General features: G+C 52.0%; 1 protein-coding gene across 4 annotated transcripts in view; it reads left to right on the forward strand.

Moving 5' to 3' along the window:
• Positions 1 to 638: 638 nt before the first annotated feature.
• The window catches only part of LMNA (lamin A/C), a 40,876-nt gene continuing 16,788 nt past the window's right edge, over positions 639 to 24,726 (forward strand). Inside the window, exons 1-4 of one of the 4 annotated variants that reach the window (XM_042439230.1) lie at positions 639 to 967; positions 2,095 to 2,161; positions 3,054 to 3,330; positions 16,457 to 16,888. In XM_042439230.1, the coding sequence (XP_042295164.1) occupies positions 16,515 to 16,888 (374 nt within the window). In that variant the 5' untranslated portion in view covers positions 639 to 967; positions 2,095 to 2,161; positions 3,054 to 3,330; positions 16,457 to 16,514. Of the gene's footprint in view, positions 968 to 1,912; positions 2,162 to 3,053; positions 3,331 to 16,456; positions 16,889 to 24,726 lie in introns of those variants that run through there. The other 3 variants (XM_042439231.1, XM_042439228.1, XM_042439229.1) reach the window with 3 other exon arrangements.

Genomic DNA, 24,726 nt, shown 5'->3' on the forward strand with positions numbered 1-24,726 from the left:
GGAGGAGGAGGCCGAGGGGAAGGGAACAAAGGAGCGCAGGAGCCAGGGAGGGAGGAAGGACACCCCTGGCAAAGGAGGCCCCCAAGAAGCTGGCTCCTCCCGGCTGGCCCCTTGCCTGGCCTGCTGGCCTCTCCTGGGCAGGTGGGCCCTGAAGAGGCCCAGAAGGGCCACCAGAACAAGGCTGGGGGCATCTAGGGCCGCCCCCGAGGGTCCCGTTCCCATCAGGGCCTGTGCTCTGGCCAGGATGGGCCCCAGAGAGAGAGAGAGAGAGGCCTCCTCCTCCTCCTCCTCCTCCTCTGGCCCAGAAGAGGCTGGACAGCTCCCGGCTGGGGCTGCTCTGCCTGCATTTGCAGGCAGCCCAGGGGGGTGGGGGGACTGCAAGGCCCATCGGGCTGCTGCCCACTTTAGGACGCACCAGTGTGCCCTGTGTCCCAATGGCTTCATCCCTTGTGACACTCTTGCCACAAACACACCTCCTCCTCCTCCGCCCAGCGTCCTGCCAGCCATTGGGCCAGGGCCAAAGGACTCTTCTCTCAGTCCAGGAGGAGTCCGATGGTTTGGAGTGGGCCCCTTGGTTCCAGCAGCCCAACATCCCCTGATAGACTGCGGGGGAGTAAAAAGCAAGCTTTGCTTTGGGGAATCTTTTCAAGCCCTGTTGCTGGGGGGAATCCATGCAGAGTCCCTCAGCTCAACTAAGCAGTGCCTTTGCATTTTAAAGGACGCTGAGAAACAGAACAGTGAAGTTTAAAAATCCAGCCAAAAGGAGATGCCAAGGGTACTTGCGCCTCTCCCCCCCCCCCCCGCCATTAAAGAGAGAAGGGCCTCCTCTTCAGCCAGGCTCCACCAGCAAGGCCCAGTTTCTGTGCCTGGCTCCAGCACACGAGGCCTACTGGCAACTGGTTTGCCCAGGCCCTCTGGCACAGCAACCCCAGCTGGCATGATGGGACCCTTTTCTCATGGGCCAAAGGTACTAAAGAGGGACAGAGAGCCCAGAAGTGTGGTGTGTTTGGGGAGGGTACTCAGGGACCCCCGGCTGGCAGAGAGAAAAGGAGGAACAGCCAAGGCAATGGCAGGCACCTATCCAGAGATGGGCACCAAAATGGCTGACAAGCGTGTCTCCCAAGCCTCAGATTCCTGGACTGATAGCAATAGACACACTTTATTAGCATTATTATTATTATTATTATTATTCTGTGAATATTGTGCAGAATAAGTTTGGGACTTATTCTCCGTAAAATTGTGCCAAAAAGAGCCCGTCCTGAGCAGGAGGCAGCCTTTCCTTTGCAAAGAAAGGATCATTCCTCTGCAGAAATGTATTTCCCTGCACAGAATATATACTGTGTGTGTGTGTGTGTGTGTGTGTATATATATATATATATATATTGCTCCTTAGGCAGAAGAAACCAATGCCGTTTCTGATGCAAAAGTGCCCCTGCCCTGTGAGCCTTGCAGGGCCACTTGGCTTTGCAGGCTCCTTTGCAGCCTTTCCCCAGCAGCAGGATCAAAAACCCTGCAAAGAAGTGGCCCCTTGTTGAGACCCCCCCCCAACGGCCAGTTCAGGCCCAGTCTTTCCCAGCTCCACCAGCTTGGCCCATTCAAGCAGAAAGCCTGAAAGAGGGTCAGGAGACAAGAGGGCTAAATCCTCTGCTTTCCTTCTGTCCTGGGCATCACAGATTCAAGAAGGGCCTCCTTGGGGAGGGGGTGACTTAGGGGGAGAAGGAGCCCCCTTTTGTTTTAGCTGGAAGCTTCTCCCCCTTTCCCTCTCTTTGAGTCAAAACAGATGTCTCTCCCATGAAATGAGATTGCATGAGCTCATGGGGGGGGGGGGGGGGAAGGCAGAAGGGGATGAGAGACAAAGGGGGAGGTGGGTGGGGGAAGGGAGGGGAGGCCTGGGGACCCCCACTGGGCTCCTGGGTGCAGGAGGAGGCATGCCCTGGGGCTGGCCAAGGCAGAAACCCTCCTGGCAAGCAGGCAGGGATGGAGCAGCCTCCATTTCCCCTGATCTGCAAGGTCAGTTCTCCTCCATTCCTCTGCCTTGGCTTTCAGGAGAGAGAGAGAGAGAGACCCTGCCTCACCTGCCTCCTCTCTTTGCAGATGCTGCAGCCGCAGGTAACCAGGCTGGGCCCAGGGCTCTCAAGACCAGACCCCTCCAGTCCCCCAGGTAAGGCAGCCTTGCAAGCTTGTCTCTTCCCCCCCCCCCTTCTCTTTCTGGGTGCAACTTTTGGCCTGAGGAGGGAGGTAGAGGGGGAAAGGCCTCCATATCCTTAACACAGACTGAGGTGCAGCAGCTCTGCTGGACTTGTTGGGGGGTTTGCTTTGCTTTGTTTGCAAAGGGAAAGCCTTGCCCCGCTTAATAAGAATTCTGTCCCACCAATGATTTTTCCCCCTCTTCAGGAAGGTGAGTACAGCAAATCATCCTCAGCGCGATCCTGAATTGTAGTATCACACTCTCTCCAATGCTAGAAATTTGGAGGCTGCAGGAAAATTGCATTGGAAAATTCCCTTTTCCCCTTTGTTCTCAGCTGGCTTCAAATGCCGCAACGTGAGTTCAAAGGGAGAAAGTTGTTTGCATTCATTTAACACAATGTGCAGCCACACTGCGGAAATAAAGCCATTTAACTCTCACAACTCCATCCGATAAAATCCTGGGATTTATCATTTGGGGAGGTATTCAGCCTGGTCTGTCAGAAAGCTCTGGCGCCTCATAGGATTGTTGTGTGCCTTCAAGTCATTTTGGACTCATGGTGACCCTAAGGCAAAGCTGTCATGGGGTTTTCTTGGCAACATTGGTTCAAAGGAGGTTTGCCATGGCCTCCCCCTGAGGCTGAGAAAGTGTGACTTGCCCAGGGTCACCCAGGGGGTTTCAAAGCCAAGCAGGGAATCAAACCCTGGTCTCTATGGTCATAGTCCAACACTCAAACCACCATGCCATGCAAATGACTCTGTGGGAGAGAGTTATGGCAGTTAAAGTGGTGCCAAGGTGCTTTCCTTCTGCAGTATGAAGAGTACACATTTGTTCATCTTTTTCTTCTTCTCCTCCTCTTCTAAAATAGCAGGACCCAACTGGGAAGACGGGAAACCCATTTGGAGACCTTCTCTACTTTTGAAAGTGGCACAGAAAAGGAACTTCTTTCTATGGATTGAGGGGAGACCATCTGCCAGGAGAGGCAGGAACAATGCCATGGGGCTGCGAGGTGGCAGCCGACCAGACACCCGGCAGATGCCTTGACCACAAGAGAGGAGAGCCAGGGGTGGCGTTGGCGTCAAAACAACAGTGCTGGTGATGGAGATGGGTGCCAACTCCTCCATGCCCTCCCCTTAGCATCACAGGTGAGCTCACATTTCAGGCTCATATCACTTGGGCTCTTTGTTGTGTGTGTGCCTTCTTCAGATAAGGAGGTTCTAGGAATGGACCTGCTGGCCACACATAACACAGTCACACACCAGGTGTGTATATACCTGCTGGCCCCCACAAGGCACAAGGTATGGGCACACCTGGTGTGAGCCTGTGTATCTGGCCAAGGGGTGTGCACTTAAACAAGGCAGGTTTGTTACTTCTCTGGATTCCGTGTTGCATCACATGCGTGACTTTGTGTGTGTCAATATATTGGAGGGAGATAATGGGACTGGGCCAGATCCCTCCCTGCTTCAGTAATAATAATAATAATAATAATAATAATAATAATAATAATGGCCAGAGGTTTTGCAGGGCTAGCATGGTGTGGTCTGAGCATTGGACTAGGACTCAGCTATGGAAGGCCATTGGGTCACTTTGGGCAAGCCTCAGGGGAAGGCAAGGGCCAACCCCCTCTGAACAAATATTACCAAGGAAAGTTCATGATAGGTTTGCCTTAGAATTGCTCTAAATCAGACACAACTTGAAGGCACACAACAACAACAACAACAACAACACCCAAGCAAATTAAAACAACAGCAGCAGCAAAGAGTCTGAACACAAAATCATCCTCAGGTGACTGAAGAATGACTTTCACAGAAGACTGAGTTAAGAGAAGTCATACTTCAGCTCTCTCAGTGTCTGCGGCCATTTTCAATGAGAATAGAGAAAGACCCTGCCCCAAAGTGCATGCAATGCCAAGTCAGATGTGTATTGCATGGATGAAGGGATTGTGGTGGGTGTTGTTGGCTGGACTTGCCAGTTCTTAGAGGAGGAGGAGGAGGAGAGGTGGAAGGACAGAGCTATGGGCAACTCAAGGAAAGGAAGCGGTGCAAAGGAGGGGAAGGTGGGCAAAGTGAGGGGGGTCCCTGGCGCTGCTGGTTTGGAGCCTGGAAACAGTGGCCTATTCACAGGTTGCCTAGGGTAGGATTACACAAAGGAGCTCTGCAGTGGAATAGTAGGGCTGGCTAAGGTAGTCCTTCCCAGGCTCTCAAGTGGGGGGGACTGGCCATGATTTCCTCCGTTGTGCCAGGGATTGTGCCCCCTTGGCTGCAGTTGTTTCTTTCCTCCCCCCCAAAATTGCCCCAGGACTGGCAGCCAATGGGTCAGGAACTTGCCCTGGTCCACAGACCACCACTTTGACTAGTATTGGGTGGGGGGATTCTGGGAATTATCATCCAGGAAACCCTCTGACTTAGCCCTGGATCCAGTTACATTTTAAAGGGAGTTTTGAGAGGAGTTCTGGCAAAGATTAATTTGTCAAGCTTTCTGCCCTTCGGTTGCCGACTTTTTGGAGTCAGAAAAATCACAAAAAGGCAGTGAGCAGAAAAATGACCAAAGTAAGAAGGAACTCTCTTTCTGCTGCGTTCTTTTTGTCAACCCAAGAGCACACTGTATACCCATCACAAACAGGTGACTTTTCAACACTGTCTTGGGTAACTGCAGTGGATGCATCCTAAGGCAAGTCACGGCAGGGATTACTTTTACAAGAGTAACTTTCCAAGTTTGGGGGAGGAGGGGCCCAGAGGCAAGGTGCCCATGTTGTGCAGGGGCTGCAGGTGCAGGGAAGACCATCCTCAGCCCTTCCTTTGGGCTGTGGGGATTTCAGCTGTTCTTCACAATAGTTCTAGCATATTAGCTAGGAGTAAGTTGGCCGATTCCCTCGTGGCACAGTCATCCCATGGCCCTCACGAGGCCTGGAGGGTCTCTCCGGAGCGCCTTGCATCCTGGCAGATGGAGTTTGCCCTTCTGGGAGTCTGGACCAGAGATGGCGGCGTGCCAAAGGCATGGCACCAGAGAAGACCCAGAGGGGTTGCCTTGGTGCCAGGGGTGGAACAGGAGCAGAGAAAACAAGCGCCTGGCACCAACTTTCTGCAAAAAGACCCTCCCTCCAGCTCCTGTTTTTCTTCCTCCTGGTGCCTGTTTGCATCTCACTGGAGCTGCAGACAGACAGAAGGGGGGATAACGGGATCTTTCTGGAAAGGGTGGGTGGGTGACTCAGACCCTAGCCCAAATGCGGGCAACTTTATCTGCTCCTGGGACACTGCTCAGCAATCAGATAGATTGGTGAAAAATAGAAAGGTCACCCCTGAATGCAAAGGCACCGTGCAGCGTGGGTACACAGCCTGCCATTTTACACACTCCTACACAGCCTTACCCTTAGGATGTCCCTAATCGCAGGTCCAGAAGGCTAGTCCCTCATAGGGTTGGCCAGTGTCCCTTGTTGATGGCAACCCTATGGCAGCAAGCCTATCCTGGGGTTTTCCTGGCAGGATTTGTCCAGAGGAGTCTTCCTTTGAGGCTGAGAGAGTGGCACTTGCCTAAGACAAACTTCCTCATCCTCTCCTCACTGGTGTGTTCTTCCTCATTCATACCTTTTGCCATCTTGACCACACTCTGGTGTTGCATGCCCCAGTTTTCAAGTATGAAATGCTGAAGGGTATGCAATGCCACTCAGGCATGGTAGAAACGTTGACTGGAAGATAGATACAGAGGAGGAGTCCAAGTTTGTAAAGTCAGGAGCAGAGGATGCATGTGTGAATGTAACCATGGAGCAATGCATGTGTGTTTGGTTTGGTGGGGGGGGGGTAACAGGTCTCTGGGTCCAGCGAATGCCAGTGTCCACCTGGTTCATGGCAGCTCTTGTGAGGAAGTAAGATGGGAGGACAGGGAGAGAAGGAAAGCGCAAGGCTCTTTTACAAGGCCTCCGCACTTGGCACCCGCTATAAATCACACCCACCTGGCTTTATTGATTTATAAATGGTGGGCGAGAATTGCTCTGTCATCTCTTAGCTCCCTGCCTCCCTTTCCTGGTGCAAGGAGTGATGGGCCTTGCTGTGCCCCTTGCCATGGACTTGGGTTGGCAAGATCCACCTTTAGCAAAGAGGTGGAGAAAAATCAGACCCTGTGGACAGACAGTATTGAGGACTGCAACTCCCATAACTGTAGTTGCCATAACTAACATTTCCAAACTGCTCTGATTTATATGTGTGCGTCCCCTCGGCAGAGACAAAGATTTCCCCTCCCCTGCCAAACAGATCAATAGGTCGATTGATTTGTCTGTTGGTGTGTGTGCCTCCAAGTTGCCCATCAATGTATGGCGACCTCATTATTTCCACAGGTTTTTCTTAGGCTCAGAGGTGGTTTTGCCAGTTCCTTCAGCGCCTGGGATTCACTGGCAGTCTCCCATCCAAGTCCTAACCAGGGCTGACCCCCCTTAGCTTCCCAGATCAGATGGGATTCGGTGCCTTTAGGGTATTGGTAGCTAACCCTGCAATTGTTTGTTTCCCATCCCCTGCTGGGAACACAACCTTGCATCCCTTTCCCCAACAGTGAGGTGGCCTTTAAAGCAAAGGAAGGAAAACAGGGGACCCTGCTGCTTCATGAGATGTCAGCCACTCGTCTGGTAGGGTTGCAGCCGTGCACGATGGGACCTGCTTGCACACCTCCCCTCCCCATAGTCCACAGGCAAGGGGGGGTTCCTCCCCCCATCCTCCTTTGGAAAGAAGGCAGGCCATCTGGCAACCGGCTTAGGTGAGCTCAGCTGGCCCAAGGGAAGGGACGCCGACGCCAACGCCGCTGGAGCAAAATGGCTCCCTGCCCAGCTCTCCTCCTCCTCCTCCTCCTCCTCTGTCGGCTTGGGGTGACATTCAAAACCAGAGCCGGTGGCTTCCTCCCTCCCCAGTTCCCTCCCTCTTGGCCGAGGCTATTGGAGCTTCCTTGGCTGCAACCTGGGCTCCCTGGGGTGGGGTTTGGTGCCACCTGCCAGTTGGTAGCCCACCTGGCCAATGTACCCCCACCCCATATTAAAAATGGCAGCACCCAAAAACCAGTTGCAGAACATTTCAGCCTTTCTGGAGATACAGTTCAGGATTTAAAGGCTGCAGTCTTTGAACAAAGGAAGCCAAGAAAGAGAAAGGGCAGAACTGAAAGATGTCCAGAGATTCCTTAGCAGAGGTATGAAGAAGGGCAATGGCTTCATGGCACACTACATACTGTATATGAATTCAAGAGTCTTCAGTACTACAGACATACAAAACAAATCTTCTCAGAGAGAGTTTGGAACCCCGAGAAACTTGACCTTTTGCTAAGCAGATCCATTGCTTCCTCACATCAACACTAAATGACCACTGAAAAGCTCTGAAAGGCACCTTAGGGCAAGGAACACCGTAGGGCACACCTTTCCGGATCCTATTTACCCTCCATGACCCCATTCCCACAACTGTGTAAATATGCTTTGTGCCTCAGCATTTGTTCTCACTTTGTACTGCATCCGAACATGTGGGTTTATATCTCTCCCAACCTACTCTTGCCTTTGCTCTGTCCCCAAAACCTCCCTCCTCCCTGCTTTTAGCCTTTTAGGGTCCAGCATGGAGAAGAGTCCTGTGCGGCTTGAAAGCTTGCCTGCTGCTTTGTGCTTCCTTGGCTTGGTTTTACTGTGTGGCTGTAGTGTTTCGCTTCCTTCCCCATCCTTGGTCTCCAGGAGATGGCAGCCTTGTCCTCTGCTTTTCCTGGCAGCCGAGGGCGGTCTCTCCAGGCCTTGCTGCCAGCCAAATGGAGACTAGACAAAGGAGGGAATGGGTTGTTGCCACCAGCAGCAGCCTTCCCAGCCAGGGCTGAGTTAGAGGGAGGGCGGCCGGAATGGAAACAGAAGAAAGAGCCTGCATTTCACCACTGGGAATCAAAGAGAGAGCCAAGGGCCAACGGGACCTTCTTCGTTCCTTTGCAGACTTAGGTTATTAATCTGCAAAATGATCAAGAGTCCTAGTAGCAAGATATGCCCAGACTTCTCCTAGCCAAATTTTTCAGTGTGTATGTGTGTTTGCAAGTTGCCTGTCGACTTCTTATGGCAACCCCATGGATTTAATAGGGTTTGTTTTTGGTGGTTTTGCCAGTTCTTTCCTCTGAAATAGAGCCTCCAGCCTCCCAACCAAGGACTCACCTGCTTGGCTTTCAGCATCAGACAGGAATCTGGTGCCTTGAGTGTATTTAGGCCCTGTGCTATAAGGAGGGTGTATGTGCCGTCAAATCGCCAGTTGACACATAGCAACCCCATGAATTGCCTTTGGTTTTCTTGGGCAAGGAAGACTCAGAGCTGCTTTTCCCAGTTCCTTCTTCTGGCGGATTCCTTGGTGGTGTCAAGGTGCATTACTTCTACAGTGTAGATGCAGCTGTATACAGCTTTATACTTTGAATTGTGCCCAGAAACAAACTGGCATCTGTGGAGCTTTTGCAGCAAAAAGAGTTGTGGGCTCCCTGTCACCAGTTTAGCTTGTGAAGGAAAGGGAAGCACCTCCCTGACCCGCGTAAGTTGCCCATCTTGCTCTGCTTGTACTTGGGGTGAAGTGGGGTGGAAGGTCCATTGGACCAGGCCCTGCTCGGCCCATCTTCTGGTCTGTGGGGAAAGCCACACTTTTTAGAGTCGGCTCAGCAGGGAATGGAAATCAGCAGAACCGCCTTTGTTTCTGGAGATAAATCAGCAAGAAGGGGAGGGATGGAGAGGCTGAAGGGCTGCTGCTGCTGCTGCTGCTTCCTGGAGGGTTTGGACAAAGGCAACTAGCAGGAGGGCTTGGTTTCCAGGAACTGGTTGGCAGAAGGTACCATCTGGGACAGAGAGAGGAGGTGATGGGGGTACAGGGCCCCCCAAAACATTATTATTATTATTATTATTATTATTATTATTAACCTTTATTTATGAAGCGCTGTAAATTTACACAGCGCTGTACATGCCATCTTTTTAGATAGACGGTTCCCTGCCCTCAGGCTTCCAAGCTAAAAAGACATGACACAGAAGGAGAAGAAGGGAGTGGTGGCGGGAGAGGGTCAGAAGTCCAGCAGTTCCTCTCAACCTCCAAGGCCTGGACCAAGGCAGATGGACTGAAGGGAGGGCTTGGCTTCATAATGGATGGTTAATCTTCTTCCAGGGAAAATACATACTCTCAAGTGGGATAATACATATACAGTACATAGCAATACAGGAAATGGTTTGATAAACAGGCACCAAAAGAACATCAAATAGTAAGCAACAATTATGCAATGCATGAGGATGCCCCCATGTTCCCTAAAAGGTGTCTGGTTGGAAGACTCTCTCTTCTCCTTTGCAAGGGCAGGTATAGTGGGGTGCAGTCCTCTGGTGGCGGGGGTCTAATGCGTCCGCCTTGCCCTCCACTGTTGCCCACCCTTGTGGTTGGCCATCCTTGAGAGGCAGGCCCTTGGCTTTCCCTTTGTGTGGAGCAAGTTCTGCTGTTTGCCTGGGCCCCAGTTGTTTCCCCCTTGGTTCTCCCAACCTTTTCAATGGCGCATGACGGCGCCAGGGAGGCATGTGAGGCGGCCTACTGAAAACCAGATGCTTTGGGGTTTCCCTGTTTCCGTTGCCACGGAAACCACCACAAAGAGAGCCTGCAGACCACAAAACCATCCTCTGACTCACCCCCAGCGAAAACCTTAGGCCTGGCTCGCTTAGGGCTGGGTCTGGTTTATTTTTAAGCCCAATGCTGATTTCCAAAGCAGAAGGAACCAAAGAAGAGGAAACGCAGCCAGGAAGGTGGCTTCTAAAGTCCCCCCTGGTCCCAGGGCAACTTTTCCAGAGTCCATCTTTTGGATTGCAAGAGGAGCAGAGTATCTGGAACCCGGCTCTGCTCCTTGTTCAGCATGATCCCAGTTTGTTCCTTTAGCAACTGTGGAGTGAGTCCAAAGCTTGGATCTCCTGCTCTAGCTAAGGACTAGGCTGCATCAGTAATTTAAAATACTCCTTGTTCCAGTCAAACAGAATAAGATCCGGCTGCAGATGGTTTGCAGGAGTTTGGCTTTTTGTGGTGATGGGGAACTTCTGAAAGGTGTTGTGGTTTTTAGTGGAATATTGGCGGAAATCTGCAGCGTTGCGCATTGTCTCAAGTGTGGCTGTCTGGACTGAGATGGCGAGGGAAGGGGAATCCATGTGAGTTTGCACCGGAAATGGAGGACAACTAACCAGCAATGCAAATGTCTGGAAATCTGCAACACTTTGCATAATGCACTTAACATGTCGACTAGCCCCAGGAAAGCCCAATGGAGCGAGTGCGGAAGTGCAAAAGGGGGTGAGGTGTCATCTTGAAAACCAGAGGGTTTGGGGGTTTCCTTGTTGTTGTTGTTGTTGTTGCAATGTCAGGAAAGAAAGAAAACATGCATTTGCACCCAGACACGTCCCTGGCCAGCCGTGGAAACCAACCCAATGACTGACTTTGGACAGGTATCCTCAGAGGAAGGCCACCGTGACAAGAAAACCCCAAGACACACAACAACAAGAAATGAGATGCTTAGAATTGTGCCTTTTGTGGAGATGGTCCTATAGTTTGACAAGGAAATGTTGTCCCCTCTGGATTTCTTCCCGTTTCTCCGCCTTATAATGTACAGCCAGGAAAGGAGGAGGAGGAGGAGGAGGAAAGAGAGAAAGCAGGGCATTGGAAAAGCATCTGACAAGATGGGGTACCAGGACAGTCCCTGCCAAACCAGGACAGTTGCAGCGTATGCTCATTTGTTTCCAGCATTGCCACTTTTGCTATTTTGCCTTCTATGTGCAAAGAGTGTTATTTCTGCTCAACCTCTTGAGGGCTGAATGCCAGGACCTTCTCCTCCTTTTGCCTTCCTCTCATCTCTTTCAATGGGAGGAATTTGCCATTGAAGCAGCAGCTGTAGCAAGTGTCTGCAGAGAGCCCTGCAGGGCTTGGTTCCTCTGCTAGGAGAGGCTTAATCCCTCTTCCAGCTTCTCCCCACCTTCGCCCTCCAGAATTTGGCAAGAAAGAAGAGAGCGTTTGGGGTTTTTATCCCTCTCTAGCCGCCCGCAAAGCCGTTTGGCACACCTGCCGGATCACCTCTCAGAAGCACCCTGCTTTCTCCCAGGAAGAAAGCTGGCCAGGGTTAGGAGAAGAGGGAAGGAAGGATGCCATTCATTTAATCCTGGACCCCATGCAAAGTGTGGGGCCACGGGTCGAGGGCGCATAGGAGAGGGGAAATGCAGCCCTCTCAAGGCCAGGAACTGGCCACTTCCAGCATGGCATGAAGGGATATGATTCTTTGCTCATTGTCTCCTCGAAGGATGTCGTTTTGGCCCTTTTCTTTCCTGGGGAGAAAGTCTTTTAGAACTGGGCAGCTTTCAAATACTATCCCCAGTCCTGCAAAAAGCAACCGTCTGTGAATTTGACATGGCTGAACCGTGGACCATTCAGCTCAGCGCTCATGAAGCATGGATTTTGGACCATTTCTCAACTGTTTGCAAATCTTTTTTCCTGCCCCTCCTTTTGCCCCCGGGTGCAGATTTGATCAGAGGATGGATCCTTTCAGCTGCTGTTGGAAATCCAAAGGGGGGGAAAACCCATGGCATTTTGCGCTTCCAAGGCAGCAAAGGCAGGTTTGAACACGCAAGAGCGGAGCATGGCGAATGTCGAAAGGGAAGGAAAACTGCTGAGCAAAGCAGTTCCAGCATCACCACACCTGGACTTCCAGCGACCTCCACGACACCCTTTTGTGGCTTATGGGAAATTAAACAAACCTATGCACAGTGTGTCCAGGTTGCGCAGAAACCCACGTCGTTTAGCCACGTCACCATGAACTCTCATTGCACAAATCTGCCTTCCACAATTGTAGGATGGTTACATCTTCTGCATAGCCAAGAAAGACTTTCAAGAAACGAAGCTGAGGAAAAGGAGGGGGAGAGAAATGTCTGCAGCCTGGTCTTGTTTGTCTCTCCTTTGGCTTGGCATTTTTGGGGAGGAATGAGTCACATCCCTTGACTTTGTGCTTCGGCACCAGATCCTCCGCCTGGGTCTCTGCAGCTGAAGTTAACCGTTCCTTGGAGAGGGCCTGGAGGTGGACGATGGGTGTGCGCATGCAAGAATGGCAAGGATGTGGGCAAAGAGGGGACCCCTGCCACCCATTGCCCTAGAAGTCTGGAAAGAGGGCATCTGAGAGCCTGGCCAACGTTTGTTCTTGTGTGTCCTGTGAGCCCTGCCTACGCTCATGGAAACTGAGGGAGCGAAGGCCAGGGATGAAGCCTGTTTCCTGTTAGCGGCCTGGAAGAGTTTGGGTGCCTGTGGGTTTGGCAGCAGCCTCGCCACCGCTCTCTCCCCCCGCTCTTTCTTTCTTTCTTTCTTTCTTTCCTCCCTCCTTGCTTTTTGCAATCCTTTTTAAAAACAAGCCTTCTGCATGGAAAGCTATGATCCGCTCATGCGCTAACGGTCATGCTTTCTCTCCCTTTTGCAAAGATCTGCCCCAGTCCAACCCCACCTCCAGCCTGGCTTGCCTTTTGGGTCATTTGTGGATGGCGCATCATGAAATACCAAAGCATTTCCCAATGTAAAGCTGCAAAAAGGATAGGAATCATCTCCTTTGAAATGTGGCATCAGAGGAGAGATCTATGGACATCTGGGATTACCAAAAATACAAATGAATGGGTCCTAGCTGTAAGCCCTCTTTCAGAGGATGGAGATGTAGGAGGACAGAGGGAATGAGGAAGAGCCCACGCCGTCCAGGAAGCCAGACTTGTGCGCCTGCAAGGTCTCTTGTTCCTAGGGTCGCTGTACCTTTTCTCCATACCCTTTACTTTTTCCGTCCTTTGGCTCAGTCACTCATCAGATTGGAGACTGCAGTCAAGAAATGGGAAGAGGAGGACTTGGAACAGCAGCCGCGAAGATCCCAAAGCGTAAGGAAAGATAACTAAATACTCAAGTCAGGATGGTCCATTCCATCGCGCTTCCCATTTCTGCGTGTGGCTGTGGAAGCTGGACAGCGAGGAAGGCTGAGAGGAAGGAAATGAACTGGAGGAGAGTTCCATGGATAGCAGTGGATGGTGGGAGAGGAGAGGACAAAGGCTGTCGCACTTTGGACACATCGACATACTTAGCAGAACAGCCATGCCCCCCCTCCTCCCCCCGCAAGGAGCCAAATGCAGGCAGAGCTTGAGAGCTAAGCAGAGCCGGCTGCTCCTCTTTTCCGCCTCCAGCCAAGCTCTGGTTCATTTCAGCCCCTCTAATTTGCTTTAATTGCTTCGTCTTGCTTCCTGCCTGAACCGATTACTCAAGGCTTCTTTGGCCCTCGCAGCAAAACATGGCCAACCGAGGTGGCGGCGGCGGCGGCGGCAATGGCGGCCCTTCCTCCAAACAGGCCTTTTTACCTGCTCTAAGGGTCCCTTTGCCGCAGGACCTTTCTTTCCTGTTTTCCTTGCATTTGTGCCTTTTTAAAAGTGGAATCCTTTTTCTGGAGCGCGGAGCCCCTCCCCGGCAGAGTTATCCCAGTTTCAGATGGGAATGGTCACACCTGTGTCCTGTTTCTAGTGTTTTCAGGCACTGCAGGAAGAATTCTAAGCACACCACCAAACTACAGATCCCAGGATTTAATAGGATGGCGGTTGGACCTGTATAGCGGCAGTGAAAGTGGTCTGAATCTGCATTGTGTGCCTTCTGGAGACCCTAAGGCGGCCCAAATGGGCTTTTGCTCCCTCCAGAGGCTTCCAGTCCAGATTTGCCAGGAGGAGGCAGGAGGCACCAAAGGATCTGCTGCTACCTGAAAGAAGGCGAGGCAGAAAGGTTTTCCATTCCATGTTAGGAATCCCTTCTGACAGGAACAGGCCAAACCCAGGCAGTTCTTGTGGAATCAATGCTCTCTCTCTTGGCAAGATTTGTTCAGAGGGGGGTTTGCCTTTGCCGTCCTCTGAGGCTGAGAGAGTGTGACTTGCCCAAGGCCAGCCAGTGGGCTTTGTGGCCTGGCCAGGAATCGAACCCTGATCTCCAGAGTCATAGTCCAACACTGACACTGCTTTCCTTCTATTCCAACGCATTCCCCAGAACTGGGAGGCAAGGCTTGGACTCTGTTTCCGTATCAAGATCCGGGGCTTGAGCTGGCTTTTGACCCCTCTGTCCTCTCAGTTTCCATACAGAGCCATGCAGAATGCAGCTTGGCCCAAGGAGGATCCCTCTTTCATGGGGGTTGTGAAGGCAGGGCAGGGCTCTTGGAGCTGCCTTCTCTTCCCAGGGAGCTGAGGGAGGACTGCCCTCTTTCCATCCAGCAGGTTGGGCAGCTTTTCCCTATTGATCTGGAAAGCTCCCCAACCTGTCTAAGCAACAACGGGGCAGAACAAAAGGCTCTCTTTGCCAGGGACAAGGCCTCCTGGCATGTCCTCCAAAGGTCCCAGTTTGGCCCCATTCTGCTTAGTCCTCTGCCAGGCCACTTTCCCAGCTGCTTTTTAAATGTCTGGTGTCTTTGTCCTCCTCCCACTTTCTGCCACAAAACCTGCCCTTGACTTATAACAGAGCATAGACGGCTGGGGTATCTCTATGTAGATGACCAAAGCTGTAGTCCAGCCCTTCTCCTTGATGCCCTCCGCCATTCGGAATTGCCAGTTATAAAGGGTTGCAGACAAGAAACTTGCTCCCTCCTCAATATGGCACCCGTTCAAATACTGAAACAGGGCTAGCATATCACCTCTTTTCTCCAGACTCAACGTATCCCTGGGCTTCATGGTTTCCAGGCCTTCCATCCTTTTGGTTGCTGTCCTCTGGACACAGTTCCAGCTTCTCAACATCCTTCTTGAATCGTGGATACAGGATTATTATTCCGGGTGAGGCCTAGCCAAAGTAGAATAGAGCGGCACCATGACTTCCCTTGATTTAGACACTACACTTCTATTGATGCAGCCTGGGATCACATTGGCCTTTTTAGCTGCCACATCACACTGTTGGCTCAGCTAAAAGACACATTGGTGAATCATGTGGGTTCGAAACAAGATCAAACCCAGATGATGCCAGTTTTTGTGGGCATCGTGCCTGGGTTCCCCCCTTTCCACCGGCCTCCCTGTCCCCTTTGTGGCATCCGCAGTGCAATACGGCATGAGTTTGGGACCGGTTGCAGGAGAGCGAGAGAGGAGCTTTTTTCTTCTTGCTCCTGAGGCTCAGTGACTCATTCTTGCCGGGGAGATATTAGATGGCTGGCTCATGAAAGGGCCGGCCACCGTGGTGCGTCTGTGTGGACTGTGTGTGTTTGTGTGCGCTCCCATGCATGCGCACATCTGTTCCCATGGCGACGGGGGTGACTCACGCCCGGGCGGCTGGGAAACCAGGTGGGGCTTTCCCTCCAGGTTTCTAGCCATGCTTGGGAGGGATGTTTGGTCTCCTTGGAAGCAGATGGCTTTGGCCTGGAGCAGACGGAAAAGAGAGGCACGGGGCGGACGGTCCCACTTTCGGACACCGGCAGCAAGCCTTTCCTGCAAGCGGGGCAAATGCAATAAAACCCCGGGGACAGTTCCAAGGCAGCCTCCTCTTCTCTTCCACAGACCGGTCCTCCTTTCCCAGGACCGGTCCTCCATTTCTGCCTTCTGTCCAGGAGGGGCAGCCTCCTCCTTGTCTTAGCTACTATTTGTTATGATGTATTTCTTTTAAGTAAGAGACGACAGCTGCACTTTGGCCTCAAAAGGCATGCAGCTTGGCATTGCCTTCACTGCCATCTTCCCGTCCCACAAGGTCCTGGGATGTGTAGTTTTGGGAGACATTGAGCCCTATTTTCCCAGAGGATGGAGCCGTGAAGCATTAAAAAGCTGGGCCAAACTTGCACCATTTCTATAGTACCCAGTTTGACAATGCTTTAACCGCCACAGCTCCATGCTGTGGAATCCTGGGAAGGGTAGTTGAGACATTTGTCCTTCCCTATCAGAGAGAGAGAGAGAGAGCTCTGTCTCCATTGCAAACTCCAAATCCCAGAATTCCACAGCCATAGGGAGGAACTCCAGCAATTAAAAAGTGGTGCCAAAATGGAGACAGACTGAGAGAGAGGGAGCAGGAGAGAGACCTCCAAACTCCAAATCCCAGAATCCCTTGGGAGGGAAGAGCAGCCCAAAAGTGACGCTGCTGCAATGGAAGAGAAGTAGGGGCAGCTGCAAGCGGAGCGCGCGGCGCCTTCTGCGCATGCGCTGGCTTTGACAGGAGGAGGAGGAGGGAGGGGAGAGGGGGCGGGGTTAGGGTGGCCCGTGGCCCCGCCCCTTAGGCGAGGCTATTAGAGGCGCCATCTGCGAGTGACTCAGAGCTTCTGCTGCTGCAGCGGAGGAAAGAGAGCGCGAAGGCGGCTAGAGGAGAAGCAGAGCAGGCCGAGGCCGAGGATGGAGACGCCTTCGGGGCAGCAGCAGCATCAGTCCGGGAAGCGGAGCACGCGGAGCGCCGGGGGCCCCTCGACGCCCCTGTCCCCGGCCCGCATCACCCGGCTGCAGGAGAAGGAGGACCTGCAGGAGCTGAACGACCGCCTGGCCGTCTACATCGACAAGGTCCGCTCGCTGGAGTCTGAGAACGCCGGCCTGCGCCTGCGCATCACCGAATCCGAGGAGGAGGTCAGCCGCGAAGTCAGCGGCATCAAGGGCGCCTACGAGGCCGAGCTGGCCGACGCCCGCAAGACCCTGGACTCGGTGGCCAAGGAGCGGGCCAGGCTCCAGCTCGAGCTCTCCAAGGTCCGCGAGGAGTTCAAGGAGCTCAAGGCCAGGTAAGCCTGGGAGAAGCCGAGGGGCTCTGCCTCTCAGAGCTCCTCCAGCCTTGGCCTGGGCCTTGCCTCTCTGACTGGGCCGGGCGTGGCGGCGGGGAGGGATGGGCCAGCCTCTGGGGCCCAAGGCCTGGCGCTCTCTGGGTCGCCTTGTCGTGCAGAGAGGCCAGCCAGTCCCAAGGGCCCAGGCCTCGGGAGGGATCCCAGGAGCTGTTCCCTACAAGACTCCTCTTCCTTAGGCAAGCGCTCCTGGATCCCTTTGGAGGAGGCCTTCCTCTCTCTCTCTCTCTCTTGGGGAGAGGAGCCCATGTGTCTGCTCTGGTTGGAGTCTCTCCCCGGCTGGCTTCCCTAAGGTCCCGATTGGCAGGAGGCTGGAGGAGGGGAGCCTTGGACTTGGAATGTGCTTGAAATCCTAGCCATGGACAGGGAGGACTCCAATACGCTAAGCCTTAGCCAATTGCAGGGCAACCAGGAATCATGTCCCCCACAGATATCTACAAAGGATATGTTCCCCAGGAGGGTTAGACTGATGGTTTTTGTGGGCCACAGTTGCCCTGTTGCAACTAAAGTCTGGCTAAAACCCCAAGAGAGATCCCATATAATACCAGCCTGAGCTTTGACTCCTCAGGCTCACCGTGATACAGTAGTTCTGGCCATTGTGTGTTTGTAGTCCTCATGAGCAAAGTTTCGGAAGCCTCCCTGCAAATGTTGAGGTGGAGGAAGCGGAGGTTGTGGCTTTGTGTGTGCGTAGCATTGGAATTCGGCACTTTTGTGGGGAATCCTGGCCGAGTGTTGAAGCTGGAATTGGGAGCCATTTGGGGGGGAGATGGGCCCAAGTTCCCCAACGGGAACAATATGGGGTCAGTATGGCCCTTCATGCTCTCGGTAGCTGGATGGACAGCCCTATGCTCCCGTTTTATTTACTACGCTAAGTTACTACTCATTGCTGTATACTTGCCATTCATAAAGTGATATAGTAGAAGAACGCAGAAGGTTGGCAATGCGGCAGTGAGGGATATGATTCTTTGGAGGGGGAATACTTGAACTCTAGTGCCCAGTATCCTCAACCATGGTGTACTTTTGCAGGTGAATTTTGGGAGAACATCCGCTTGTTGACCAGTGCCATGTTTGTAATGCAAACAGTTGCAGGTGTGGTTTCTTTACTCTTCCCATCCATGGGACGCCTCTTGCCTTTCCTCCTTGTTGTAGCTGCTCCATCGCAACCTTCAGGTGGCACCTTGGCACTCACAGCTGCCAGGATACATGGCAAAACTCACCCAAACTTTTGAACTCAATCCCTCAATACAGATCAAGTCCCACGAATCTGGAATCCGGAAACACCCCAAAACCCACACCTTTTTTCATGGGAGGCTGAAATAGTGACACTTCTGCTCTCCATTTTGGGTAAGGGGGACTTTAAGGCATTTATAGCACCATGGTCTTTTAATTCACTTTTGTGTACATTTAAAATCTCTCCAAAATAAACATAAAGATGGAATATAACTGAATTAAGAGAAAACCAATCCGTCCGTCTTCTGAGCCCCAGACAGGATGGAGAAAGAGAGAGGGGTGAGTCAGCCAAGGGAACCAACAACAGCAATTTAGGGATTTCCTGCGCATGAATAGAGACTTGCAGCGAGCGCATGCAGGTGAGGATCCTTGGCAGGAGCAAGCCCCGGGTGTCACATTTTGTTCATTTCGTGACTCTCTGTGATGCTCAGAGTCAGGAGGAAGCCTCTTGCGCTACTCAGCAACCTTGCTTCCCCTTTGCATGGATGACGCCTCCCTCCCCTTAGAGCTCTTGAGATGCTCACTTCACTTGCTCACAAGACTCCTTGCGCTTTCCCCCTCCTTCCCTTGCAGGACTCCTGGAGGGTTGCCTCCTCCCTCTGCCAGGGACAAGGGTGCTCCCTTGGCTAGTTATTTGCGGTGGCCAGGGTTGCCCTGCCAAGGAGGAGACTTTGAAGAAGGGAACTTCTCAGGCGTCATTCGCACTCAGGGCGTGTCGCTCACAGTCACAACTCTGCCCGAGTTAATCTCCTAGCCTAGGCTGGGTGGAAACAGCTGTGGGTATCTTGGCTTGCCAGGCGTGCTTCGTGGTCTGGCCAGGTGGTTATCTTGCCAGGACACTTGGCCGCCTTGTCATCGGCACGCAGCCCTTGCGTTGCAACAAGTGCCACGGGGAGCAAGGGGTTAAGGCTGGGCGGAAGCAGGACAGAGGCATTCTTCTCAACCACACAGTCTTGGCTGCCCCCAAAAAAGGCTGGGGAAAGGTGTGGCTGTGTACCTGGTTGGCAATTGATCTCTCTATTGGTTTTATGCGTTTCACACCTTTCCCCTGATCTATGGGGCCTGAGACAGCTTGCAATATAAGTTAGCAAAGGATACAGTTAAAAGCAAGGCTACAGGTGGGAAGAGCAAATATCATCAGCGGGTTGAGGAACGTGTTTCTTGAGCCTCGGGACTCTCAGGGCCTGCATGTTGCGGAACTGATCCAGTTTGGCATCACTTTAACAGTCGTGGCTATCTCACGGAACTACAGATCCCAGAATCCCACACTCTTGAGCCGTGGCAGTTCAAACGGTGTCAAACTGCTTTAGTGCTGCAGAGCAGATGCAGCCTGTGAGGAACCATCATAATTTTCACACTCTGTGCAAAATTTGCAGGGAATTTTCTCTATGCAGAAAATGCTCTTTTTAGAGCATCCTGTCCTTGGCGCAAAAATGCCACATGCCAATTTTACACAGAGTACGTCAATAGTCTTTGGCAGTACTTTTTGAAAGTGTCAAAATGGGAAAGTGTGACATGGCTGAGAGGATGGAGCGATAGAGAATGTTTGGACATGATCTTTCCCTTTCCTCCTTTCCTTTCTTCCTTCCCTCCATTCCCTCCTTTCCTTCACTTTCTTCCATCCTGCTTTCCGTTCTTTGCCTCCCTCCCTTCTTCCTTTCCTTTTGACTTTCCTCCTTCCTCCTTTTCCTTCCTTCTTTCCTTGAGTGTTGCATTGCAACCATAGCCATGTGCGTGCGTCACGTGTGGAAACCCCAAAGGAGGCAGGCAAGGCCCTGAAGGGACTGGCGCGCCAAGGTCCTTCTGGTGGAAATGGCCGCCATGCTTTTGGGCCTTGGGCTCACGTGGCGCCTCCGGCTGTGGGCCACTCCTGCCTTGCTGGGGGCGGATGAGGACGTTGTGCTGGGAGGCCCAGATTGGCTGTTGGCATGGGGACCAGATGTTGGTGTTTGTGGATTTGGGAGGGGCTGGCACGCCTTGTGCCAGGGACTCAGTCCCAGCCAACGCCCTTCGCCATCGCTCTTTTGTTTCCCGGGCTGGGATTTATGGGGATGCGGCTCCTGGCAAGCCACAGTTTGGCTTTAAAATGGAGGAGTGTCCCAGGTGAAGCCGATGGTCTTGGAGAGGGATGGACCCTCCTTGGCCATTGTTGTTGGTGTTGTGTGCCTTCATTTCAGACTGGCAGGACCCTAAGTTGAGCCTATCACTGGGTTTTCTGGGGCTTTTGCCACTGCCTTCCTCTGAGGCTGAGAGAGTGTGACTCATTGCCCAAGGCCACCAAGTGGGTTTGCGTGGCTGAGCAAAGGGGAATTGAGCCCCAGTTTCTTGGAGTCCAGGCTGGCTTGCTACACTGGAGAATGGAGCTGGACATCCCTTTCACCACCTTGGCTCAGGGCTATGGAATTCTGGGCTTTATGGATACCTGGCCTCTTCTGATGCTCCTGGACCAAGTCGAGGCAGGGAAGCCACCTCCAGAAGTTGGCAATAAAGAAATGGGGGAAGTAGGGCGAGCCAAAGGGTCTGCCCCTTTCCTGGCTGTTCCCCTTCTAATTGGATCCTTCTGCCATTTTCCTCCCCGATCCCAAGCCCTGTTTGGAACAAGGAGTTCCTTGCTGCGGTTTTGCCGGCTGCACGTCCTCCCAGCAAAGGCTTGTCTTGGATATGTTTGGGGGGACTTGACTGCCCCTTTCTCTAGTCCAGGATTTTGTCTTGGGAAAGAGAGGCAAGATTTCCAGCAACCCTTATTGGCAGCCAATGCCTTTCTTACAGCGAGACGTCCCAGGAATCTGTTACAGGCAACGCAGTGGCTCTTTGCAGCAGTCAAGGTGGATCAAAGCAGATCCTGGGTCTGCAAACTCTGGTCCTCTTCTAGGGGCCCATTGCGGTGCCATTTTTTAGTTACGCTTTGACTGACAGTGTTGAAGTTTTGTTTCCTCTCTCTCACCAAAATTAGAAAGTGTCAGCATTGCAACAAGTAACAAAAGAAGGAGTAACTTTCCAAACACTGTTAATGAACTTCCCAAGCTTTCTGCAACCACCTCCCCTCCAATACCTTTTGTGAAATGGGGGTTTACTGTGTCTCCCTTGTGCTGAGATGTTTGAAAACATGGTTCTGTTTTGGCAAAAGTTGCTAGACCTCAATGTCATTCTGTTGCATGTAAAAGGAGACACATGTGTGCCAAGTGCTTAGAAGGTATGAAGGAATTCTGGGAGATGTAATCCTTTGAAAAAGGAACTTTTACAAGCTCTATCCTCTTCCCAGCACCTGATACTCTTGGATCCAGCAATGGATGTTAGGTTTGCTATTTAGACTGTAGCCTATCATGGATAGCGAGTTGTTCCTGATTTGGAGAAGCATCATCTGGGGCTAGAGGAGGCTGGAGAAGAGAGAGTAGGTCTTTGTCCATGTCCTTTCTTCCTTTTTGCTGCTCAGTTGAACGTGATCCTATTCTTTTTCCATTAGTGGAGATTTGTATGGCCTTTTTCCTACATAAACATCCTCTTTTGGGCACGTGGAGCAAGCAGGCTTCCCTCCTACCGGAACGGAGTCTGTTCCTTGCGGGGTTTGAAGGAGCCAATCTGAAGCGACCGGGGCTTTTCCGACGGTTGCGCTGGGCGTTGATTTTCGTGTCTTGTTTTAAAAAGTTGGCACGGCCTTCAGAGCAGGTTGTGTTTCTGTGCAGATTCAGCCCCACTGCAGCAATAACAACTGCCATCATCATCATCATCATCATCATCATCATCATCATCATCATCATCATCTTTTCTTGCAACGAAAAGCAGGGATCCACTTGCCAAGGCATTGATAGAGAAAGGAGGACAGTTTCAGAAACCTGGTTTTGAAGGACAGGAAGACTACTACCAGCTTTCTGACTCTCAAAGGCATTCAGACATGTGGGCTCTTTGTGTCTCTTTGCCCACTGCTATTGCAAGGAGCCCTACCTCCAGCATTCAGATACAGGTTGAGTCTTCCTTCCCTGGAATGCGGAAGTGTTCCAAGGCCATTGGTGTGAGTGGCTGAGAGAGTGTCCCCTTTGCTTTCTGATGGTTCGGTGTACACAACCCTGCATGCAGGGAATTAGGAAAGATCTTATGCATGAAGTTACCTTCAGGCTCTGTGTGTAAGGTGTATACAAAACCCAAGTGAGTTTTGTGTTCAGGGGATCTCATGCCGACCTCTTGCTCTGTTGCCTTTGCTAACTGGGCTGCAGGTCACACTGCCTTTGCTTGGAAAACCCTGCCAAGGGCAATTATGGCCTCTTCTCGGTCCTCCTCTCTTTGGCCTCACTGACTTTCAGGGTGTTTGAGGGTCATCTTAGCCTGCATTTGGAGGCAGGAGGGACATCCCAGCAAAGCCCTCTTCCTGACATGCTGGCTTTCCATGAGCAGGGAATTCCCTTCATTAAAAGACTAGGCAATCTCCATTGAATTGCAACATGGAGCACAGGGCCCAGAATGTAACCAAAGTTAACACTTCAGAAGTTAAAGAAGAAAGTCAGGAAGCACCGATGCACTAAGTTACATTTTCTTTTGAAGGGCATTTTGAGATGCAGGCCTTTCCTAACTTTTACTCCCTTCTCTTATCAGTCCTTTTGTGTGTTTTAAGTCATGCAAAGAAATGGAAAAGTACCAGGCGACACAACAGGCTGCGTTTGAAAACCTGGCCCTAAAGAATGCAAGTGAGTTACTTTTCAAGAGTTGTAATTCCAGGCGTCGGGAGGGAAGTTGATTCCTGGGAGCAGCTGCTGCAGCAGCCGGAGCATCCATTCCTCCCCCGTTTGCCTTTGTTTGCAAGTGGGCACAAGGCTTTTGAAAAGTGTGCTGCAATGTCCTTCCAGGATAATGTGGGAGGAGAGGGTGGGGTGTTTGTGTGTGTGTGTGTGTGTGTCTAATTTGTGAAACCCATGCCAAGGGAGGGAGGCCATGTTTCCATAGAGGGCATCTTTCATCTGAGAGCCACCCACCGGATGTGAGTCAGCCCTAAATGATGCAGATGCAACCGTAGTGGGAAGATGGGAATGCCAGGCCTTGGCTCACTTTGGGGCAGGAAAAGGAGAAGCCCTCTTCTTGCCATCCTGGGACTTAGAGTTTGGAAGACATCTCTGCACCTTTCCTTTCCCATTTTTGCAAAATGTTGCTATCTGGGGGATACAACAAACCTGTTTTTCAGATGGGGAAAGCTAAGGCACAGAAACCTGTCCCATTGAGTAGGCCTGGGTGCACCTGAGAGTTTTGTTTCTTTAGTGTGCCAGAAGCAGCAAGTGTTTGCAGGCAGGTGTGTGTACACATACACACTTACTCCTTGGCTGTTGGGCGTCTGCTGCAAGTGTCTTTGTAGGTTTGAGGCAAGAAGCCCTTTTGCTTTCCTGTGCTTCCTCTGGCGGGGCATGGAGTCGGAGGGCTGGAAAGGTGACCTGGCAGAGTGAAGCCAGAGAGAGAGAGAGAGAGAGAGGGTTGCCTTGTTGTGTCTGAAACGTCTCCCAGCGTCTTCCGTGCTTCATATTAGTTTAACGCCACCGAGGAGAGGGAAAGGGCAAGCCGACATGGAAATGGGAAAGAGGCTCTATCCAGTGCAACAACCAGCTTTGTACACACAGTCCTTCAGTTTCTGCACGCCTCCTTTCTATTCAAGCTCTGGCACAACGCACCCAAACAAGTCAAACTGGCACCTGGGCAGAGAGAGGAGGATGGCGGCTGCTGTGGGGGCTTGTTCTTGTGAAATGTTGGCAACTCCCGGTGCTCCTGGGCTGGCCCACACAGGTGTTGCCCCAGGTGCGTCAGGAGGGAGTTCCCACTTGCAGCCAGAGAACTGGAAACAGCTACAAGGGGTCCCAAGGGGTCAACTAGTCTAACCCCTGGGCAAAGCAGGGGCTGCACAGCCAAAGGAGCCTCTGCTGAGAAATCCCCAAAGCAAAGAGGCCCCTGCCTTGGGAGGAGCTCCTTCCTAACATTTGCTGGAATCTTCTCCCTGGAGTGGGTTTCCACAGCCCCTTCCAAAGTTACACACAAGGGAGAACTAAAACTGGGCCTTGCCTGCAAAACACCAAGACCTTGATCCATCAAAGTATAGCACCTGGCGGAATCTGTTTTGCATCCTGCTCTGTTTCCAAGATCAGATGGGATCTGGTGCCCTTGGGGTATTTAGGCCCGCTCTAAATAGGGTTTCTTTAGGCCAGGAGTCCTCAAAGGTGGTTTTGCCAGTTGCTCCCTCTGTTTCCAGCACCTGCCATTTATTGGTGGTCTCCCATCCCAGGGTTAACCCTGTTTAGCGTTCAAAACCAGATGGGATATGGTACCCTGAGCGTATTTAGACCCTCTCCACTTCTCATTACTGGGAGCAAGCTTAAAATTGCTTAGGAATGAAAAAGAACATACTCCAGCAAGAAGGGCTAACCTGTCTGAACAGATGTGCTTCTGATGCCCTTCTTTGCAATGGAAAAGCAACTGCATGTTTGAATGTTGGTAGCAGGAGCCTTTGCTGCAATGCAAACTGGCAAAGAGATAAACGGTCCATAAATTAGCAATGCCCTTCATGGTTCAATTGCTTTCTT

Source organism: Sceloporus undulatus, chromosome 9, assembly GCF_019175285.1.
Source record: "Sceloporus undulatus isolate JIND9_A2432 ecotype Alabama chromosome 9, SceUnd_v1.1, whole genome shotgun sequence".
In the NCBI taxonomy this organism is placed as follows: Eukaryota; Metazoa; Chordata; class Lepidosauria; order Squamata; family Phrynosomatidae; genus Sceloporus; species Sceloporus undulatus.